General features: G+C 47.1%; 3 protein-coding genes across 6 annotated transcripts; all 3 read left to right on the top strand.

Annotated features, from left to right (window-relative positions):
• The first annotated feature begins 327 nt into the window (after positions 1–327).
• LOC100274394 (uncharacterized) lies at positions 328–22,058 on the top strand. 4 transcript variants are annotated; one of them, XM_035965164.1, is made up of 13 exons: positions 328–796; positions 3,982–4,110; positions 4,347–4,469; positions 4,746–5,627; positions 6,162–6,268; positions 6,370–6,457; positions 19,619–19,701; positions 19,795–19,868; positions 19,984–20,036; positions 20,965–21,141; positions 21,230–21,349; positions 21,517–21,605; positions 21,716–22,058. In XM_035965164.1, the coding sequence occupies exons 1-4, from the start codon at positions 476–478 to the stop codon at positions 5,043–5,045; spliced, it is 873 nt and encodes a 290-aa protein (XP_035821057.1). In that variant the 5' UTR covers positions 328–475; the 3' UTR covers positions 5,046–5,627; positions 6,162–6,268; positions 6,370–6,457; positions 19,619–19,701; positions 19,795–19,868; positions 19,984–20,036; positions 20,965–21,141; positions 21,230–21,349; positions 21,517–21,605; positions 21,716–22,058.
• Positions 6,464–12,756, top strand: LOC109943544 (uncharacterized). Its single transcript, XM_020546921.1, has one exon. It carries the CDS (start codon positions 7,029–7,031, stop codon positions 8,085–8,087), a length of 1,059 nt encoding a protein of 352 aa, XP_020402510.1. The 5' UTR covers positions 6,464–7,028; the 3' UTR covers positions 8,088–12,756.
• On the top strand, positions 16,467–18,195 carry LOC100281108 (uncharacterized). Its single transcript, NM_001154027.3, has 2 exons — positions 16,467–17,294; positions 17,507–18,195. The coding sequence occupies exons 1-2, from the start codon at positions 16,536–16,538 to the stop codon at positions 17,645–17,647; spliced, it is 900 nt and encodes a 299-aa protein (NP_001147499.2). The 5' UTR covers positions 16,467–16,535; the 3' UTR covers positions 17,648–18,195.
• Positions 22,059–22,284: the final 226 nt, after the last annotated feature.

Genomic DNA, 22,284 nt, shown 5'->3' on the forward strand with positions numbered 1-22,284 from the left:
AGTAACATTTTACCCTTTCACTCTTTCATCAAAATATGCTTATACTCTATTCATTCAAATCTATAATTCGTTTGACTTTTTTATCCTATGCTTTATTGACTTGTCTTATTTAAAAAATTTTATAATTATTATAAAAATTTTAAATTATTACTATGGTATTGTTTAGCATACAAATATACTTTAGTTTTGATTTTGAAATTTTTATTTTTTTATAAAATTTTTAAATAAGACGAATCGATAAAATTTGGGAAAAAATTAAATGAATTATGAAGTATGATAGATGGAGTATTTAACTTACGAAAAGTCAAACGAATTATAAATTGTGACCGATGAAACAAACGGGGCCTAAACCGGTCGCGTCATCGGACGGTCCACAGGCCTCCCGTGCGCCCCGCAGCCGTCTCCAACGGCCGATCCATGCCCGTCTGGCGTCTTCCTCAGTCGCATCCCCTCGTTGAGGTCGACAGCGACGGCCATGGCGGCGGCCTCTTCTGCGGCGCCGGCGAGGCACAGCTGCGCAAAGCTCTCGGTCCCAGTGGAGGACCCCAAAGCAGTGACGGCGGGCGGTGGCACCGTCTTCGTCAAAGCCACGTGGCTGCCGTCCCGCTTCTCCCTCGCCGTGACCGATGGTGCCGGCGCCTGGGTCGCCGACGCCTCTGACCACGAGGTGCGCCTCCGCGCCGAGCAGTGGGATCAGCCCGTCGCCGATTACATCGCCCTTGCCGAGCGCTACCTCGCTTTCCAACAGCCTGGTTCCACGTATTCCTTCCATGACGCCGGCAAAGGCCAACGCAGGGTCAGTCCGTTCGGCTCTTCTCGCCCAATTAGTCCATTTTACTGTGCTTTTGAGTACGTACGTGCTGTTGAGTAGATTGAATTAGTTAGCTCATTCTAGGCGAGGTCGAAAAGCTGACCTATTCCATTTCACATGGACGCAAGTCTGCAAGGTGGTTATTCCAGGTTTAACCTTCCACGTTTGATCCTCATTTAGGTCATTTTGCCCATGCTTTTAGACTCAGAGTAGTGCAGATGCCAGATGATGTTAAAAGGATATTTCAAGTCTTCTTTTCCTTAGTTCACACAACTCGCTGATTTTCGTCTGAAATGTTGGATTTTCGTCCGAAATGTTGCTCTTCCAACTGTGTGTGAAACGCTTTTGTATTTCTGTTATGCAAGTAATAGAAATGGGGAAATCTCCGTTGAAAAAAAAATGTTGGATTCGGACCTTTCGAGGGCAAGGACCTACCAATCCGTTCTTAAATTGAAGGACCAAACAGGTGTCAAGGGGTGAATGGGAGCCAATAGATTTTCACTCGGCTTACTTCCTGATTTGGTTCCTGAGTGATCATATGGACCAAAAACCCACACATGCTAGTTGAATAGATGTATTAAAAATGTTCAGAGAACACAACGTATCTTGCGGGTGGGAGGGGATTTTCATAAAAAGGTACTGCTGTTAGATTTAACATGAACGCCCTAGATTTAAAATGTGCACATGACCACCGTATCCCTTTGAGCACAAGATACGTTGCCAAAAGATTAGAATTAAGAAGAACCAGAGAAAGGCTCACAAAACAGAGTAAAATGGACGTCCTCGGGTGCAATACCGTATTCTCCGGTATGAATATAGACCCCTAGTATAAGAAATGAGTCCAGCAGTTTTCAGCATGAACAGTTTTGGGGAAAATCCCAAAACCCTATCGAACTGTGTCCAAAAATCATGAAATTTGAACCACATACTCAGCACCATAGGCAAGATTCTCACCAAAAAGCAGCTCAAAATTCCAATGTCTTCATACCGGATCATCCGGAATTTATATTGGACCATCAGTTATTTACGAACTACACGTTGGAAAATTTGACCTAAAGATCAAAACTGCATCAAATCATATCCGATTGATCTCAAACTTTGCACAAGGTTCCTTGGGTTGTTGGCCAGATATCCTCAACACCAACACCTGGAACAACTCACAACTCCACATATCTAAGAATCCATCAAACAGAATTAGTTTTTCTCAATTTTGCTCCAAAAGATGAATCTGCGTGCTCATGAGGGATCTGCCCAAACTATTTGGCAGGGATAATCTTCAGTGTCCTAACAAGTATCCATGCAATCAAACCACCCCAAACTTGTTGCAACGCAAGATCAATCAAAACAGAGAAGAGAAGGGGAAGGAAAAAAACAAATCCGAAATCAAAGCAAACACATGAGCTATGAATTTCAGAGGAAAGATTGCTTTGATTCAACCCTCACGGAGGTTTTCTATGCTAACCCTGCAAGAGGGAGTTCCACTAAGGATTAGGACAATGGTCCTATTCTACGTTGATCCCTTTGGATTCGACGTTCGGGCCCCAATCGGGATTCGGGACGACGTTCTCGTTTCACGTTTTGGGATAAAGTTCTCGGTAGGGGGAGCGTAGGCATGTTTCACGTTCTTAGTATCTTAGGGTCCAACTCAAGATCTATATATCTGATGGCCACGTGCTCTTCACGACTTTGCTTCGCATCGACGCAAGCTTCAGGATGATGCCTCGTGCTACCTACAATTCCTGTCGGAACTCCACCGGTGTTTTTAGGCCCAACCCCGAGAAACCGTCTGTCCGGTGGTTTTGAGGCCCATACCAGCAAACCCCTCATGTGTAGCGTATCCTATATGCCCCCTCCACGATCTCGACTTGTGTCACCACTAGTCCTCGACCGCCCGATCACCAAGTCCTCCTGCACCTCCGCTTGACTTGATTGATCACCGTCTCAGCTTGGTCAACACGGTCTACTCCACCATGTACACTTGTGCTTGTCGGTGACTCCAAGTGTCAGCCTCCTGCGATTGATCCTTTGGTTTTTCTAGTCCCTTGGTTCAAGTCCTAGTGACCGTCCTTCATCGTTGCCAGTCCATCGGCATGAACTGCTTGACCTTCATCTTCGTCATTAATCACCGCCTACGCACAAGTTAAGAAACATGTTGCCCATACACTCACGCCATGGTTAGTTAAACAACTCAATCTAAGGCCCACGATCATCTTCTTGATAATCACTCAACATACTCTGAGCACCGTGGGCACATATCACCACATGTTTGCAAATTCATATGCGTCTAGCCGTCTACACTGACCAATTTGATAAAAACATTAATGAGTTCTTCAGAAAATTAAGTCATAACCATTGTTAGATTAATGTGCCACTGTATGCTGATTTAATAATACTTCGCCATCTGCTGACCTTTCAGCAAACGTTTTGTGTGGTACTCATTACTAATGATGGCCCTCTGCAAACTTGCCACATACGCCTTTCAAAAATAAGAAGGATAGGTGGCCATCTTTTTCATTTACAAAGGTCACCAGACAGCATTTACAATTCCAATAGTTTCGGATCATAACAGTAAGACAATTTGAGGTACGGTCAACCACAGTTGAGATGGAACTAAGGGACCAAAAAAAGTTCAGTCAATAGACCAACTTTCAGAGGTTAGCATATAGAACAGGACTTGAAAGTGAAAAGAACTTTTATCATAGTATGTGTTCACCACCACCTCTAATACACATTTGGTTGTCTTGATTGTGAAAAGAACTTTTATCATAGTGTGTGCTCAGTTGCTCACCACCTCCTCTAGTAGTGATTAGTTCTTTCATATTTGGTTGTCTTGATTTTTCATATTTAGGATTAGTAATTAGTTTGAGCCAACTTTGAGGTATCACTATTTCCAACTTTTTGTATCGGTTTTACCATCTTGAAACATGAAGCTTATGGAAGCTTCATGTCCTGCTTCTACGGAAAGTTGGTATGACTATTATGCATTGCTTCTACTGAAGGTTATGCACCCTTGCATTTGCACTTGAGTTAAAATATGTTCCTATGGCTATTATGCATATACTATGCATACCAGTTATCCAGCTTATGGACGCTCCATGCTTACTTCCTTTTGCTTCTCAGATTTATTAGTCTTTGCTTATTTCCCTGAAAGTTTGTCTTGTTCCATTTAGCTCGCTTGGACATTTGAAAGACAAGGTACCAAGTTGGAATGGCGGTGGAAGCTGCAGCCTTCACCAAACACGCAGCAGACTATATCTGAGATCCTGGATTTTCTTATGGATGCAAATATACGCTTAAGTGTATGTCCCTTTGCTTCACCTCTTCACTTTTTCAGCCTACCTGTGATTCTGAAACAGGTTTGCCAATCGCTAAGCTCTGCTTATGTTGATGACCAAGGGATGAATTGGTTCTTGAGGCGCAGATGAATATAAACTTGATTTCCCTGAATTATTCCTACCAAAGCTACTGAACCACTTCAGCACGTTTCTTACTTGGCCCTAAATTTACGGAATTCTCTATATTTTCCTCACTTTAGGAAGAGGTTGTGAGGAAAACACAATCCTTTGACAAGTTGAAACAAGAAGCTGAGAAGTGCTTGCAACAAAGTGAAAGATTTAACAATGAGAAAGCTGAGTTCGAACAAGCCGCCTTTTCAAAGGTACCGGTTTCTTATGCTACTGTGTCCACTCAGTGAATATTGCAGGTGATACTTTCTTATGCTGCTCCATACGAAATCCAGCATACCGATGTGTATACATGCCCTCGGCTTCTTTGCATTGATGTACACTGCTATTACTTAAAACGCTGGTTGCTGGGTCTTGCCTTTTTTTGTTCCCTTTCCTGTTGATGTCTAGATGCCAATTCTTATATCATTTGGCTGTAATTTTGATCTTAGTTTATCTATGCGTTACTCACCACTTGTGTGTTCCTCTAGTTTGTGGCCGTGTTGAATTCGAAGAAGGCCAAGCTCAGACAACTCAGAGATAAAGTTGTGGAGCTCGAACCCGCTGTCAAGCCTCCAAAGGAGGAGGCAGGTCAGGAGCAGGAGGAGGAGGAGGAGAACTCAACGGACCGGACAGAGCTCTTCGAGGGAGAGAATGACAAAGAAGCAAGCGCCAAGGATGAACACTCCGGCGAGACAGGCAGCGGCAACGTTCCTAGTTCTCCTGGGGAATCGGCAGCTACCTCCAGAGGAAGAGGACGAGGGAGAGGTCGTAAGAAGGCAAGAAGATAGGCTGCCTAGACTGACAATAGCAGGTCCTACTCGGAAATTCGCTAATCGTCGTGGTGCGTCTTTAGCCGGCTAGTCTCATTTCCAAGAGCACGTGTCTTTCATGTACCTTTGTGTTCGCGTGCTGTTGGCAGGCAGAGTATTGCCTGTGAAACTGATTGTCCGTCTGCTTCGTCTCATCAGTGGAAAATATTTTCCATTTCATCACATGTGTCAGTCATGTGACATGCTTTTCACCTGCGCGTGGAAAAAAAACGAATGAAAAAAGGGGGGAGGAATGTTTGACCACGTGTTTTTAGTGCACTTTGAAGCCAGGGCGGCCAGTCAGCTCGCAGAGTCAAACATGCACAGAGTGCTCTCCTGGCGTCTGCGTTGGCTGCTGGACTGGACCAAATAATCGTCTGCGCTTCCGTTCCACGCGGCAAAAACATTTCCTGCGGTTGACCACACCACCTGCTCCCCCCCTCCCCCCACCCCCCAGCCTTCGCGGCACCGGCAGACGGGGAGGAAGCACCGCCGCCCGCCTCCGCGGGAGAGCAAGCGGGAGAAGACGAACCGGATCTGGAAGCGAACCTAAGCTGCGCGGTAAGAACTCTGTTGCTGATCTGATGCGATTCGCTGGTGGCGTGGCTGGCTGTTCCGGCTGCTGGGTTACTGCTTGCTTTCGCAGTGAATTTGTTCGTTTTTTTGTTTTTGTTAGTTCTGGTGAGTGTTCTTTTTCTTCCTTTCCTGAATCCTGATCGTTTGAGAAGATGGCTTTTTGGAGGGTGAGTTCTTGCTTGCGATTCTGCAGTTCTTGCTTGGCTCCTGAGATGGACCGATTGTTCGTGGCATCTTTTTTTTTATTATTATTATTTAGAAAGGGGATGTTCGCGATATCTTTAGTAATTGTGTTGTTCATGGAAATTCCTTGGGGTGGAGATGAAGTGAAACTATTTTCTCGTCTTGCTGTTTCCCATACCCAAACTAGCTCAACTCTGTGCATCAAAAGCTACAGATTTCCTTGAGGCCGTAGATTGATTGGCATGCTGATATCGGCATAGCTCGTCTCCCTCAGCATACCTTTCCATTTTCTTCAGGAAAGGCCGTTTGATTCGGTTTCTTGTCCATGGCCCATAGGTTTGTCATTGAAAACAGTGCGAAGAGTGAGATGGGTGAAGCTCTGCTAAGAGATTCTTCAGGTTTCTTCTTGGGGATGGAATCATTGCCGTGTCCATCTTGGTCAGGTGTGTATTAAGCTCTACTATTTCATATCTCCATTTCCTTCATCAGCAAGAGAGAGAAAACACTTATAACTCGCACTTATTATTGTTTTCCTTCGAAACAGTTGAGTTGGAGATGGGTGCAACCCTGAACAAGGAATTGAGAACTCGAGATTGTTCGTGGGGCTGGAATGTTGGGCCCATCTGTTCCAGGTATGACAGACCCCGCTTCCCTTGTGATTGTTTCTTATTTCATACGTACGTACTACCTTGTCTTGCCTTTTGCGGATCAAATTATTAGGATCCATCACGCGCTCCGCTGAACCTTGTTGCTCTTTTACGTATTGCTTGGCCGTTCATTCTTTCTGCTTCACACCACGAGCCTGATGCTTAGAGGGAACTGATTCCATAGGCAGGCAGCGCACAAGGCTATGCCTGCAGTAAGATTTCGCAAACGGAGTTCCTGACTCTGCTGCCGGTACCTGGCTAACCGGGTCACGGCAGCCATGGAGTTATTTGAGTTTGTAACAATCTCGTCGCGCGGCTTCGCCACTATATTACTCCGCAGCTGCGCATCGTCAATTTGGTATTATGCAGCACATATCTGCGCCATATTGGGACTGTTATTCTTCCGAACTCTGTTACCGTCTATGAACTGTGGTAAAAGTCAAGTTTGTCCCTGCTGTAACCACGACGCAAGCAGCCCCTCCCCTGCTCCTCCTATCATCTTCCCCAAGGCGAGCTCCACCAGCTGGATCTCCAGGGAGCCCCTGCGACCTTGGCCATGGCCGACCTCCACTTCTCCCTTGGCAGGCGCTGCCCTCCTCTGGTCCGAGCTCGAGCAGGTGAGCTCGCCCCATGGCCTCGGCTCCTAGCCTCCAGGCTCGGCTACGAGGACACCACGCTCGCCCTCACCCTCCGCCTCCCGGGCTCCGACTCCGGCCGTTCCTCCTCGCTCGCCGCGCCCTCCGCTGCGCCGTCACCCAAGGCGCGGGTGGTGGGGTGGCCGCCGGTGAGGTCGTACCGCAAGAACGCGCTCGCCGACTCCAGCAAGGCCAACCGCGCAGCCAATTTCGTGAAGGTGGTCGTCTCCCGCCGCTCCTCGGCCTCTGCTCCTCCCGCGCCCGGTTCCCATCGCCGCTCTCTTCCCCAGCGCGTCTTCTTCCCCAGCCGCGCCGTGCCGAGCTGCTTCTTGCGCACGCGCCGTGCCGAGCTCGCCCCCGACCTCTGCTCTTCCCTGGCGCGTCGCGTTCTTCCCTGCACTTGCCCATGGCGGCCGAGCTCCCAGCCTGCGCGCCCTCCGGTTCTCTGTGTCGCGCGCTGCTCCAGCTCCCACGGCGCGCAGCCTCCCTCTCGGCTCACCGGATCTCCCAGCGCCGCGCCCAGCTTCTTTCTCCCTCAGCTCCCGCGGTTCTCTCTCCATCTCCCTCCGTTCTCTGTTGCGTGCCCAGCAGAACTCCCCTGCGCGCCCGGATTCTCTCCTTCCCTACTCGAATTTGGTCAGGCCCGTGCAGCTCCCTGGCGCCCTGCTTCCTCTGTTCTCTCCCTGGACGCGCACAGCGTTCCGTCGAACTCCTGCGCCGTGCCCTGCTCAGGTTCCATGGCCGCACCAAATTCCCTGCGCGCGCTGGCCTACAACTCGACTGCACACCTCCCTACTTGTCATGGCCACCGTGCCCTGCTCCCTGATTTCTGCTCGCCGCGCGCGCTCATCTCTCTGTTCGCCTCTGCGCACAACTCTCCGAGCTCCATGGCCGGTTCCCTGCTCGCCGGGGATGCTCCTGCTCCAGCTCAACCTCGCCTTGTGCGCTCTGTTTTCTTGGTCTCACGCGCGGCAAGGTAGTACTCCGGTCAAGGGTAGATTAGTACGAAGGGGTACATAACCTGCATCAAAAGCAATAAAACAGACGTTAATGGAGCGCGGGAGATTAACTGTCCCAATCTGGCGTGACTTTGAACTCCATAATACCAAACTGGCGAAGTACAGCTGCGGAGTAATAAACTGGTGAAGCCGCGCGACGAAAATGTTACAAACTCAAATAACTCGCAGCCATGAACAATGTGAGAGGGCGAAAGGCAGCGGAAGAACCCAGCGGAGGGAGGCACGAAGGGGGCAGGGCAGCGTTTCCCCGGCCGGAGCCGGGAGGCGGCGGAGGTGTTAGAAATACTAGACGAGAGGAGGGCCTGAGCTGGTGAGGAGGACTGGAGGAGGAGGAGGAGAGGCGCAGGATGTGCCGGCGACGACGCGCCCGTCTCTCCTTGAGATTTGGTTATCTTCTGCTATGTTTGGCTACGACTCCAATACACGTAGTTTGAGAAGAATTTAGATGTAAATTAAACTAATTTACATCTCAATCCATCTCAACTCATGTGTATTAGGGCATGTAACACCAAAACGGTTCTCCAAGCACAGGAGACAACTAAGAGACTCTATTGTACAATGGAGTGTCTATAAACGTAGTCTATTAATAAATACAGAATTAAATGTATTTGTATAGCATCAGATCGATAGAACAGACGACAAATTCGTACAGTGGGAAGTGAGGCGTCTGTTGCTACTTGATTTACGAGCCAGAGACGTCTCTTCACGGAGAGACGGCTCTAAGATTTTTTTGCAAATAACCCCCTTAAACACCTTAAGAGACTCCACATTAAACACCACTGTACATGCCCTTAGAATAAATGCTAGATCATTCAAACAAACCCTTCCTCGTAAATCAATTTCTATAATCTGACTTCTCAACACATATGTATTGAGATAAATACTAGAGCATCGTAAATCAATTTCTATAATCCGGTGCAAATCAAATTATCTTAAGTTTAGCTGACTTTATATAAAAACAATATCCCTTATATCCGATGGTATATCAAACAATACTAATTTGATATTATAATTCTTGATGTTTTTTTTCTAAAAAAATAACTAAATTCTAAAACTTTTATTCCTATGCCATGTGGATTCGATATGTTTGGAAAAATTATGAAATATTTTGATTTGTTTCAGATTTAAACCCACTCAATTTCACCTAATCCACATGAATTTAGAGCAAAACAAATAAGCCCCTATAAGGTGAGTGAGCATTGTAATAATTAAACCTCGTAAATTTTTTACAAACAATTATTCAATAGCCCCTATGTGTTGTATTATAAGAAAAAGGGTGAATTCACATTTGGAAGTATCTGTCCCAAATTAAAATTGTTTTGGAGGTATTAGTGGATGTGGATTCATATATCATATAATATTTGATTTATGTATTTTATATATGTGTCTAGATTTATCATCATCTATTTAAATATAGACATAAAAACTAAGAGCTAAAACGAGTACTATTTTGTAACAGGTGAGTACCAATAGTCAAAGTATAGTTTAAAAACCATGCCAAGTCGAACACCACCTCCATAAACAAAATGGAAGGGATACTTCCTTTAGCAATTAATTTTTTTTTGTTAATATATATAGTCCACACTTGTTTAAAGCCTTGTCAAACGTTCGTCATAGAAACAACTTTGAGAAAGAAGCCCGGAGGAGTTGGAGTTGTTAATTTTGAGTCCATGGGTTTGTTTGGAAGCAAGGAGATTGGAGGAGAATTGCAGGGATTAAAATCTTCTCGATATTCAAATTAAATAGCGAGTGGATTTTAGCCCTTACAGGGCTAGTTTGGTGAATAGCAAGGGATTTCTTATCCATGGATCCTCTCTAATTCTCTTGTTACCAAATTGGCTCTCGGTCTCCTTTAATCCTCTCGCTCCCAAACAAGCACTAATGGTTCCTAGAAGCATCTACAATACAACCATTTTAGAATACACATGGAAGTCGTTTGAGACTTACAGGAAAAGCATAAATATGGCCATAGGAGGGGCAAGGGAATTAAATCCATGTTATTTAGATTTGTTTATGTATTCTAAGTCTGTTCTAAAAAAATATGAAATCTCAACGTAAAAGGTATAGTAGGTGAATAGATTCTTAAAAATCTACATAGTCCTCTAGTTCAACCCATAATCTTTTGTCCCCTAATATTTTTCACATTCTTAGCATCCAAATTTTCCAAAATATTATCCACATGGCAATTTATAGGATGAATCGTTGTCTTTTCTATTTGGAGGCCTCTCATTTCACTCCCACACGATGGCACCTTCCAAGGACGACTAGGGCTACCACTGTGTCCCTGCGCCACACTCCGGCTCAACCATCTATAATCGCCGCACCTCTTGCCTATCTCCCCTTCAATGCTGCTTCATCGTCCAACATCCATGTTCTTCTTTTCCATCTAACGGTACCCTCCTTAGCACATCCCGCCTCACACTTCAATGTTCGGTGGAGTGGGTATGACTACAACCACGACGCTTGCGCCTAGTCGGGCGTAGGATCTCCATGGCAGGACGTACCCCCTGCCGGTGATGACATGTTGTTGAATCGGTTCGTCTCAATGGGCAGAGCGGCATCCCTCCTGCTAGGTTGTCACATCATCATAAGAATCTCTTATAGAATATATAGTTGACAAGTGTTTCAACTAAACAACTTTTAGCTTTTCTACAACCATCAACTCACATCGACTTTCCCGTAGTTTACAACTAAAATCAGATTTTCAAGAATCTATTACTGAACCAAACAGGCACTTAATTTAATTCATAAAAATATGTGGATACTACCTATCCAGTAAAGAGTGATATTTTATCCTATGACAAACTATCTTATATTTAACCAGTTTTCATAGAATAATTATTAATATTTATGATACAAAATATGTTTACTATAAAAATAGATTTTATGATAAATGTAATGGTATTTATTTAATTTGGTATCATTAATCTTAGTATTTTCAATATAATCTTAGTCAAACTTAAGATTGTTTGAATTATGACATTACCATAGTGACACTCTTTGCAGAACTAGGATAATATGTTACAAACAAATTACAAAAAATATGAAAATAGAAGTTTTGTATCTAGGGATGCAAATGGACACTTGATATGAATTGGTCTTTTCTAGGCATTCAAGTTTATGTCATTTCTTCTCCTAGGCAATTATATCATATGATATATCATTAGCTTATTTTAGCGAGATCGTAGAAAATTGAACTCTATGATATATATGTCATATCTTAATAGTATATGTCATGAGCTCCATATATCGCCAGTTGAACACATACATATCTCAGCGGAATATTTTAGAGAGTGCTTGACTGATATAACATGACTTCAATTTTACAACATCTAGTGAAAAGGTCTGGCTTTGAAAATGGTAAGAGCAAAGGTTTATAGGACTTGCATAACTAGTAGAAAAAACAGGCTGTAGTCTCGGTTTTTCAGTCAGGACTACAAAACCAAGATTAGACCTTTAGTCTTGGTCTAGAGAATCTAGACTAAAGGCTCTGAGGCTAAAAAATGTTCATGCCCATGTGGCTCGTGAGACTTGGACCCAAGACCAATTACTAAATATAGGGAAATTAGAAAAATTAATTAAACTCTACGATATCTATATCCTATCTTAATAGTATAATTGAGGAGCTCCATATATCGAGGTTGAATACACACACATCTTTGTGGAATACTAGAGTGCTTGAATAATCTAACATGACTTCAATTATAACATCTATAGAAAATGGTTGGTCTAGAAAATGGTAAGAGCAAAGGTTGATCGGGCTTACGTTACTAGCTAGTATGAAAATGTGGTTAATCCTTTAGTTCTGCTCGGGAGAAAAACCGGAAATAAAAGGTCTTCCAAGGCTAAAAAAAATCCCTCGGCACCCCTATGACTCGAGTGCCCCATACCTTATGCATTGCCTCACTCGTAGCTTTGCACCCACCTACACAACTCATGCATCATTGGATGGATGCTTTCCTTTTAAAAACTGAGGTCTTTAGATGAAATGTTTTCATTGTAAACTAACCCATTGAAGAACCTTTATTTAGTCCTAGTTGGTGTTGCCGACCAGGACTAAACGGTTAAGGCTCTTTAATTTAGTTCGGGTTGGTAACATCAATCGGAACTAATATAAGCCTTTAGTTTGTATTACAAGTGAAACTAAAGGTCCTCCAATACCTAAGTACTAACTACCTCTGTTTTTTAGTATTTGTCGTCCCTGATTCATTTTTGAACTAAAACACGACAAATAAAAAAGACCGGAGGTAATAACACATTAGTCGTGGGTCCAAGTGTGTTGAATCCAAGGTCTATTCTCTACTTATGCATTAAATTTAAAACAACCAGCTTAATTAATTTACATATCCCATTATTAACCGACGTTAAATAATGGCTGCTTATTTATTCCATTACTCATGCATCACTTTCACAGACGTGGGTGATTTGCAAATTCCATGCATATGCGAATGAATAGGAAGGATCAAGCCACCATTCATGGAAGTTGATCCCGTGAATGGAATGTTTAAAGGGTCATAATAGATAGGTCTAATATGATTTAAAAATTTCACAAAAGCCGCCACACATGTAAGTTTAGAAAAATATGTGGAAGGGTTGATCTTATATTATACCAACTGTTGAATTTGAAATCCATGAAGCCAGTTGACATACATCCAACTGGACCTTGTTTTGATCACATCTGCACCGTTCCATTGTGTATGCATCACTTTCACGCAGCATGTGGTTGGTTTGCAAATTGCATGCTGTGGTAAATAAGAGATATGAAACCATCCGTACGTTTTGCTGATCTAGGAGTATTTTTTTACATAACTGGAAAAAAGGTAAATGTATTTTTAGAAGATGTTTGTGGTTGCAACAAACCTTCTTGTTTAATTTAACACCGGCCATAGTACCCCCATACATTGACACATGCATGCATGTAACCCAAAGATACAACTGACTAGTAGCACTGAATATTCAAAAGAGTGACATAGGAAAAGAAGGCTAATTAAAGCTAGCTTAAGCTCCAATCGTGTTGCTAAACCTCAAACAAAAAATATTAAAAAAAATCTCCCTAACGGTGATTTTATTGAATTAATCAAAGATAAATAGACCGAGCCCAATTAAATAAATCTAACAACGCTTCTCTTTTTCCAAGAATGGATGAGCTGCTCGGACCTTCAATTTCCGTCAAATTATGATGCTATCATGTATAGCTAGGGGGAGGGGGCACACCAAATCCCTGGAAATAATTAAACATTTAAACTAGTCGACACACATGTACATGCCGTTTGTTAATAGTCCGTGTTAAACAACACGGCTGCATGATTTGTTCCATGAACATGTGCGCTTGCATTGCATGCATCACTTTCAGACATGTGGGTGGTCTGCAAATTCCAGGCGTACGCAGATGAGCCAGAGAAAACCACACCAATCACCTCGCACTTGAATTGGAATTTTCGGAACCACCACCAACGACCGCATGACTATGCTGCATGGAACTTGGACGATGGACACTATACTTAATATAAACTGCACGATCACCCTCCCTCCACATATGCCACAACAGAGTTAACAAACTAAATTAACTCATTAATCAGACGAAACTCTTTTTTTTAAAAAAAAGACTAGCATATTAGTCGTGCTAACATTATGAATCTAGATAGGGGAAGAGGGGTCGACGGCGGAAGTGACAGTAAGTCGGAATTAAAAAAAAAGGAAAAAAAGGCAAGTCGGACATGGTACTGCAAAGTACACGCTGCATGCACGTACCGTGTCGCCAGAAACGTGTTACATGTCCAGGACCGGAGCGAGGAGAGAGTGGAAGCTTGTACGGCGGCACGGTCAAGGAGCGGTCTCTAGTCTCTACTCGTCATTTCATTTCCGCTTCAAACATCCACGCGCGCCGTCTCTCACGGAGTCATGGTCGCTCCACCGTGTGGCGCACACTGGCACTTGCATGCATGGGGTATGGGCATCTGCTTTCTACTGTAGCTGCATATGGTAGTCGTGTGCTTTATACTCGTCAGTCGTTGTTGGGCACCCATACGCGCTGAAACGGTGTAAGCGGATCCTGACACAAACGATGGGAGAGAGCTCACGTGCACTACAAGATAAATGATAGGAAAATGTAGCTTCCCGTTACGTGTCTTACCCCGCTACAGGGTGGAGATATTTATAGGCTTTGCCCGGAGATAGGTGGTCCAAAGTTCGATCCTACCCCGGTCACCAACTATATCCGGGGAATATTCCGTGTATCAGGGTAACAACGGTAACAACAGCAGTGCACGCGCAGCGACCAATGCACACCGAATAACACACCCGCTAACTAAGCTGACAGGTGGAGCCCCTAGAGGTGCCTCATGGTGGGCTAATGACGTAACGGTGTGACATGTAGCTTCCGCCGGCCTTAGAGCCTTCGTGCTATGGTACACTTCGCTGCGCTTGGACGGAAGGCGGTCGCCACCGTTGGAGCCTTCGCGCTATGGTACCCTTCGCTGCACTTGGACAGATGAGTGGCGATGGAGACTCTAGGGCGACATAGCGGCGAGGGCCTCGATTGCTGGCGATCGCTCGGAGACCCTCGCCATTGTTCTCTTGCCACTGGTCGATTGGTGGATCGAAGGTCCCTTCGGCTATGGACCTGCGTAGTTAATGTGAAACAAAAGGAGAGGTCTTCGTTGTATGATTGAGGTCTTGTTCGTCCTCCGCCCAACAGTAGTTCCTCCGAGGAAGTGGTTCATCTTGATGGGCCATTCCCGAAGTCTCTTGGTCTAGAAGGTGATGAGCGCTGCCCTCGATTATCTGGTAAACCGCTTGTGGGACGCTGGATGTGACCGTTGAGGATTCCAAGGCGTCACTATGCGGCCGCTGGTGCTTGACTATACATATCGGCCCGCACGTAGGACCGAGTTACTGTTTGTCGCTTTCAGTCTCGCCTCACCGCAGTCGTTGCTTCCCCCTCGACGACACTGCGATGCCGGCGTGGAGCACGACACCAAGCTTTCTCGCCCTAGCCCCCTTGAAAACTATCGGTCGTCGTTTCCCTCAATACGCTGCCATGGCTCCTAGTGACGATAGTGTGGCGGCACCGCCGCTGCTACCAATGTCAAGCGGTGGGGGCGTCGCCGCTTTTCCGTCAGTTGTCGCGCCGTCTTCTGATATGGTTAGTCGCGTTAGTGGGTCGGGCCACTTGAATTATGAGTTGGCCCGTCGAGAACTTCGCGACGGAGGGTGAAGGAGATGGAATCTTTGGGGGTACTTCCCTACTGGTTACAGCCTGGCAGCGGGCACGGAGACTGTACCGCGATCGGATGGCGAAGTCCTGGTCTTGCTCACGTGCCCTGTGCTTGAATTTCTCCCCTAATATACTTATTAAGCCAATAAATGCACGATAATTTTGTAGATCGACGGTTAGGTTATGTCCAGTGGCAGCCACATGGGCAATGGAAAACACGAAGTGTGAATGCGCGTGCGTAAACAAGAGGACGCCTCTATCTAATAAAAACGCGTATGCAGATGGCACATATAGACTTGTGGAGAAGAGATAAACCGTGGATTTGAAGTATGGGAAGGAGGGCACTCATTTTTCGCATCCTCGTTCACGCTCTGCTGGTGGATAGTTTACAAACGCGAAAAAAGTATGGGAGCAGGGTGTTGGAGATAGCTTTAGGATATATTTAGATCCACAGGACTAAAATAAAACGACTAAAATGATTTAGCTCCTTTAGCTCTCATGGAGGAGCTAAAACTGAAAAGTCTCTGGTCCCCACTTTCCCCTCACCTTACCTCCCTTAGGACTGTGGAGTCTTGGGTCCCCACCTTCCCTCTATCACTCCATTTAATGTTTTAATGAATGTCTAGTCACTTTTTCTAAATGGGAGTGACTAAATTAGTTTTGTAACTTTATTTTAGTCCTGTGGATCTAAACATGCCCTTAGCGTGACAGTTCTTTGAAATAGCAGTTCTTGTGGGGGTGCGAGCGGCAAATACAGCGCCGGCTCTTGGTTTCCAAGTGGCCCCCTACGTGGAACCTTCTGAGACGGCTATCCTACGTGTACGCTAGCCTCCAAACTTCAAAGCGCGTCTCTGCAGGGCTCGCACGTGCTCTTTTTCCCTCCTCACCCCGAATTAACAATCGCGAAATCCCAGGTTTGACCTTTCCCCCAGCCTTGTTGTTCCAGTGGGGCCCACTACACCCATGTCCCCTTCTTCCTCGCACACGCGGGACACTGCACCTGAGCCTCTCAAGCCCTCAACACGCCAATTTGACCACGTGACCGTAATCTTGATCCACGGCCTCCTTGCACTTGCACCGCACCGGTGCCTATTTAACCCGCGCTCGAACAACTCTCTGCCGGCAACGCAACCAAACCGCTCTCGCTCTCGGCTCTCGGCTCTCCACCAGTCTCCGCTCTCTGGACGCCGGAAATGCAGATGGACTCCTACAACTACAACTACGCCAGTTTCTTCCACGACGAGGCTCCGTCCTTCTACCCGCACGTTGCGGTGCCGCCCTCCCCGGAGCTGCCCATCGGCCTCATTGCCTCGCCAGGGGAGCCGGAGCCGCCCTTCGCGCCGCCGATGCCGGCCTCGTTCCAGGACTACACGGGCGCCGTGGGCGTGGGCGTAGGGGTGAGAGCGCCGTTCGGGGGTGCCAGCGTGCACGGGCAGGCGATCGACGCGCTGGGCGGGGGCGACGGGCAGCGCGAGCAGAGCATGGCAATGGCGGAGGACGGGGAAGAGCCGGCGCCCCGGCGGCGGCAGCCGGCGGGAGGCCCCGCCGCCGCCGCCGTCGAGAGCAGCCGCGGGTTCCGGCACATGATGCGGGAGCGGCAGCGGCGCGAGAAGCTGAGCCAGAGCTACGCCGACCTGCACGCGCTGGTGGCGGCCCGGTCCAGGGGCGACAAGAACTCCATCGTGCAGGCCGCCGCCGTGTACATCCACGAGCTCAGGGGCGCGCGGGACCAGCTGCAGCGCCGGAACGAGGAGCTCAAGGCCCGCATCCTGGGCCACGACGCCGGGCAGCAGTGCGTCAAGGTGCAGTTCGAGGTGGACGAGCCGGCGTCCGCCATCGACTCCATGATCGGGGCGCTCAGGCGCCTCAAGGGCATGGACGTCAGGGCCAGGGGCATCCGCTCCAGCCTGTCCGGGCGCAGGCTGTGGACGGAGATGAATGTGGAGACCACGGTGAGCAGCACTCTCGCCATCCTCGTTGAATCGTCCTTGTGCTTTGCTGACAATGACTGATCCACTTCAAAATTAACCGCAACATGTCAGCGCCCTCGAAAGAATCATTGTCAATGGACAATGGGGTGTGCCACTTGTTAGTTGTTAGTTACTCGATCGACGCAACACTGGAGCTAAACCACGCGGTTCCTCTTGTCGTCCTGGGTTTGCAGATGGCGGCCGACGAGGTGGAAAGGGGCGTGGAGGAGGCTCTGCTGCAGGAAGTGGAGAGGAAGCAGCAGCAGCAGCTTGGAGCTGGGAGCGCCGCCCCTGGTTTTCCAGGCCCGTCATCGCACGTGCAAAACGTGTTTTGACACGCGATCCTCCCCCACAACAAGAAGCGAAAAAGAAACATGAACCCCGAGCCTCATTTCTTGATTCTTTTTTCTTTAAGAACCGGATGCGCAAAACGAGCATCCGCGTCCCTGGCTCTATTGATTTATTTTTAAGTAGAAATCGGTGCTGTTTGTGTACAAGTGTTGTCGCAGCCTCCAAGTGGGATTTTGAGCACGTGTATAAAGTTATAGGGCTCGTGTTCTTACAACACACACACACAAAAAAAAAAAGAGACGTGCGGACAGTGAGGACTGAGGACATGTGGGCAGGGATCAAGTGGGCCGGAGGAAGCGGGCGAGAAATGGGGTCGAGGGACAGGCACGTTCCGGTCGTGCCGTGTGGAGATTCCTAGCCGCGGCGGCAACCGGTCACCAGTGTGCTCTCGTTGTCCTTGGTCTCTACTACTCCTGCTACAAATGGTGACGCCTTTATTTTATCGTGTGGAGTGGATGTAAATGGACGCCACCACAATAAATTAGAGTACTAAATTAATTTTAGTTTAAAAATAAATAAATAAAAATAGAGTATGATTCTAATCCTATTCACTCTTAAATCTCTACTACTACTTATGTTAGTATGGTAGGCGTGCACAGTTGTGGTTCTGCCGCGCCTCCACGTCCCTCCGCGCCGCCCGAAATCTTGGATCGCATCAACAGCCGCAATGCCTCGCCTGCCCCTGTCTCCGCGAATCTCGCCTCCCCCGCCCCCACAAATCTCGCCGTCGCCATTATCTCAAGTTCTCAACCCGTCCACAGCCTCCTCTCCAACAGCAAGCGCCGCCGCCGCCTCGCCTCGGCAAACCCGGCTCCAGGGCGACAGCTCCCGCCGGCGGGACAACATACTTCAGCGCCGTGAAGCCGTCCGTGATCCAGCTGCGGGGGCCCACCAAGGTCAGCGTCTTCATCGCCAGCAACGACGCCGAGCAGGCCTGCCGCCTGCGACTTCAGGATCACCGGAAGCTACCACGACAGCGCCTGTGCCGTCTCCCTCGGTGACTCCGACACCGTCATCACCAAGGCAAGTGCGCTCTAGGCTCTCCCTCCTACCCACCCATTCTTGGACCACCGAGGACGTCGCGGCAAGCTCGCCCTCACCCCAGCAATCTCGCCGGCCCCCGCGGCCCGACCTCGGCAAACCCGGCTCTCCATGGAAGGTACGCGCAGTCCACTCCTCCATGGAAGGGCGCGATCCTCGACCCGGCCACCACGCAGATCCACTCTACCCGAGCAATGCATCTCTCCCTTCTGTCGTCAGAGATCTCGCCCTTCCGCGCGGTCCCAAGCTCTACAGATGGTGGATAGCCAGAGATTTTGCCCTTCCATCCCGTCCTTCCCACCATCCTTGCCCCAAGCCAGAGATTCGCGCCGTGGATCCGCCACCCAGTACCGCGCCGTGGATGGCGGACCTCCCAGTACCGCGCCCGCGCCGTCCGCGCATCACTAGCAGCAGCAGCCGCAGACCCAGACACCATCACCACCATCTCGAATTTGACGTCTCGAGGTCGCCGTGCCAGAGAGCTTGGGGGCTAGGCGGACGATGCAGATGGCGGGGAGGTCTACGACAGGCTTAGGCCCTAGCGCAGAAAGTTGCTTGCGTCCGTGGCTAGCTCTCATGGCCCTCGGTTGTCCGCCTCGCCGTCGTCGACGTCGTACCCTTCACGTTCCTCGTCGAGAAGGTTCGACCTTCTCTGATCTCCATCCTGCCCCTGGCAAGCTCGTCACTGCCATTCCTAGCATGGGCGCTGGGGCTTGACTCCTGCGTCGTACTCATCTTCCTCAACACCTCGCCTACGCCCACCAGGTGTTCGACAGAGTGCCATCTGTCCGTCTTGCAGGCTGGTACGAGCATCGCTGACATAGCCTCAATCACTTCCTTATCTAGATAGTTTGTTTTGTATAATTTTGTCAATTATTTAGAATTAACTAAATTTTGTGATTCTGTCTTTGCAGGACATGGACATCGGCCACCATGTGAATGGCCTGCGTAAGCACCCATCCAACGAGGTCTGGCAACTGGTGAAGCTGCTCGTTAGGTTATGAATCAGCTGACTGCTCCATTGGATCGACAGGACATAACTGTCTTCCGATAATCTGATTGTGGATTTGTCTTTGTTTTGGTTTTGAAGGAAATGGAAGGAAATAGTGGATGATTGGGTGAGGCTGCACAACTCAGGTGGTGATGGTAGTGGCTCCATCATATGTATGGTGCTATACAGAATGTTGAACTTATCTAATGTGTTGTGTTTAGCTCCAAAGCTTTTGGAATTACTTCGTGTTTGGTGATAGTTTTGATACCTTTTCATTCATGGTGGCAGGCGATGGTGACTCACCTGACAAAGTCCAATCCAAGTACCATCAAAATACTCATGTAACTATTCTTCCACGCTCCAATTTAGGCTGATCTTCTGTTTCTTGTATATAGTAATTTAGTAATTGCAAATAAAATAATTGTGCCACACCAGATAAAAAAACTCGACCTACCAGTGGTAAGACAACCATATGGTGTCGGATAGACAAGGGGAATTTTTTTAACCCACGACCGGTGCCAGGACCTTAGACCAGTGCTTCGGCAATAGGACAGACGAAGGGATTTTTTAACCCCCGCATAAAATTTGCTCTCACAGGGAGTCAAATTCAGAACCTGAGGAGTGCTACTCAGATCACCTAACCAACTCAGTTAAATCTTTTTTTATGAAAGATTTGACAGGTGTGTAGCTCAATTTCCCTTAATGTTGTCATTCTACATAAAAGCACCGCCCTCCCGTGGTTGCTGATTCCCTGTACCAGGCACTTGGTATTCCTCCCACGTTCTTTGCGATAGGGACTTGGTATTCCTCTGAGCACGACTTCAACGGCGGCAACTGCGACCAGGCACGCAGGCACCGGGTGGTGGTCGAATCGAGGGAGGCCATGCCCCTGTCCTTCGACAACTCCACCACCGAGGATTCAGCGGCTGCCGTGAAGCCTAAGCCCAAGGTCAGGGTCAGGAAGAACCCCATGAAGCAGTCATGCTTCGACTTCACCAAGGTGGACGCCGTGCTTCTCCCCATCGTCTTCCTCCTCGTCCGCCCCAATGTTGGCAAGTCAGCCCTCTTCAACAGGTGAGAGGCACCTTAGGAAGGCATCGGTCATTGCCTCTCGCCTGTAGTTTCTATGCCGCTATGAGGGGTGGTGGCATTTCCTCAAATACGTTGCATGTATCACTGTAACTGTTCTTCCCCTTCTGTTACCATTAACCCATGCATCTAATTACTTGTATATTTTACGTTACCGTTTTCCTGTTCTCAACATTTCAGATTCTAGATGATGGTACGACAAATTATTTTAGGAGTGCTTTGCCATAATTTAAAGCTTGGAAGGGAGCTTTCTATGATTTATTTTTCTGACTGTTTCGTCACATGTTCTTTCCCTAGATGAAAGTCTTGATTTATTTTTGGTTCTGCAGGATCATTGCGTCTCTGCGAGCTAATCAGGTTGGGATACTTTGTTATGTTTGGACAGTTCTATGATTGGGAACTGTGTAGAATGTGACAGCATTTCTTATTTTAATGTGCATTGCAGCTCTGTGAGCGTCTCCCTAGCCCCAATGGCGAGTCAACTATTGATTGCCATCAGATCTCAAAGATGCCAAATCTTGCATTCACCATAGCAAATAAGACTTTCACCTTAACACCAGAGCAGGTAACTCCCTACTTACAGTTTCTTCAGTGTTTGAATTAGTAGTGAAACATTGTCTAGGGAACCATGATCTCATTTTCAAAGTTACAGTTCATTTATTGGATATTCTTTGGTGCAAACATATACTTCTTCTATTTCTCTTGAATCCACTGATTGCCTTTGTGCTGCAGTACATAGTGAAGCTAGAGCAAGCAGGACAAACTATCTGCATCAGTGGGTTTATGGCATTTGACGTACCGCCTCCTCGTGGTCCTCTCTGGTACGCTGAACATATATGTACATAAGTGGCAGTAATCCACACTCTACAGTCTTTGCTTTCTCTAGCAAGAATCAAGCATGCAATCTGACATCTATCTTGTAAACATTCAGGATACTTGGTGATGTTTTTATGGGTGTCTACCACACTGTTTTTGACTTCGGCGAGAACATGATTGGGTTTGCCAAATCTGCATGAGGACTGGAGTTCTGCGCTTTAGTAGCATGTCCAGTTTGTTATCCCGGTATTGTACATATATATGTTGCCAACTGGTGTAATCCGCAGTGTTTAATAGTATATATTCATGCAGAAATCTAGAAGATTGTGGCATGATATGTGTTTGCAAATGGAGCTATGTTATGTATGGAGCTCCAGGACCTAGAGTTTTATGTAAAGGGAGACGATGAGGATTAGGGCTTTTAACCTATTCTCATCACGTTATTGTCCTGATTACTATGTGTAAGTATGGTTGCTGAGCTTGTTTGGGAGCAAGACAATTGGAGGGGATGAGTGGACTAAAATTCCCTTCCTATCAAAATTGAATATAAAGAGTATTTTAGCTCTCTCAATCTTCTTCAATTCTCTTGCTCCCAAACATATCCTTATAGTTTGGGGGTGTGTCGCTTTTTGTGTTGTAGTTTGGTTTTGATGTTTGATATAACATAATCTTGAGTCGTGCAGG

This window comes from Zea mays, chromosome 1 (assembly GCF_902167145.1).
Source record: "Zea mays cultivar B73 chromosome 1, Zm-B73-REFERENCE-NAM-5.0, whole genome shotgun sequence".
In the NCBI taxonomy this organism is placed as follows: Eukaryota; Viridiplantae; Streptophyta; class Magnoliopsida; order Poales; family Poaceae; genus Zea; species Zea mays.

Excerpts from the sequence above, each read along its gene's own strand:
- LOC109943544 (XM_020546921.1), top strand. The coding sequence starts at position 7,029 with ATGGCCGACCTCCACTTCTCCCTTGGCAGGCGCTGCCCTCCTCTGGTC.
- LOC100281108 (NM_001154027.3), top strand. The coding sequence starts at position 16,536 with ATGCAGATGGACTCCTACAACTACAACTACGCCAGTTTCTTCCACGAC. Across the intron at positions 17,295-17,506 it reads AGATGAATGTGGAGACCACG|ATGGCGGCCGACGAGGTGGA; the intron begins GTGAGCAGCACT and ends CTGGGTTTGCAG.
- LOC100274394 (XM_035965152.1), top strand. The coding sequence starts at position 18,331 with ATGCCTCGCCTGCCCCTGTCTCCGCGAATCTCGCCTCCCCCGCCCCCA.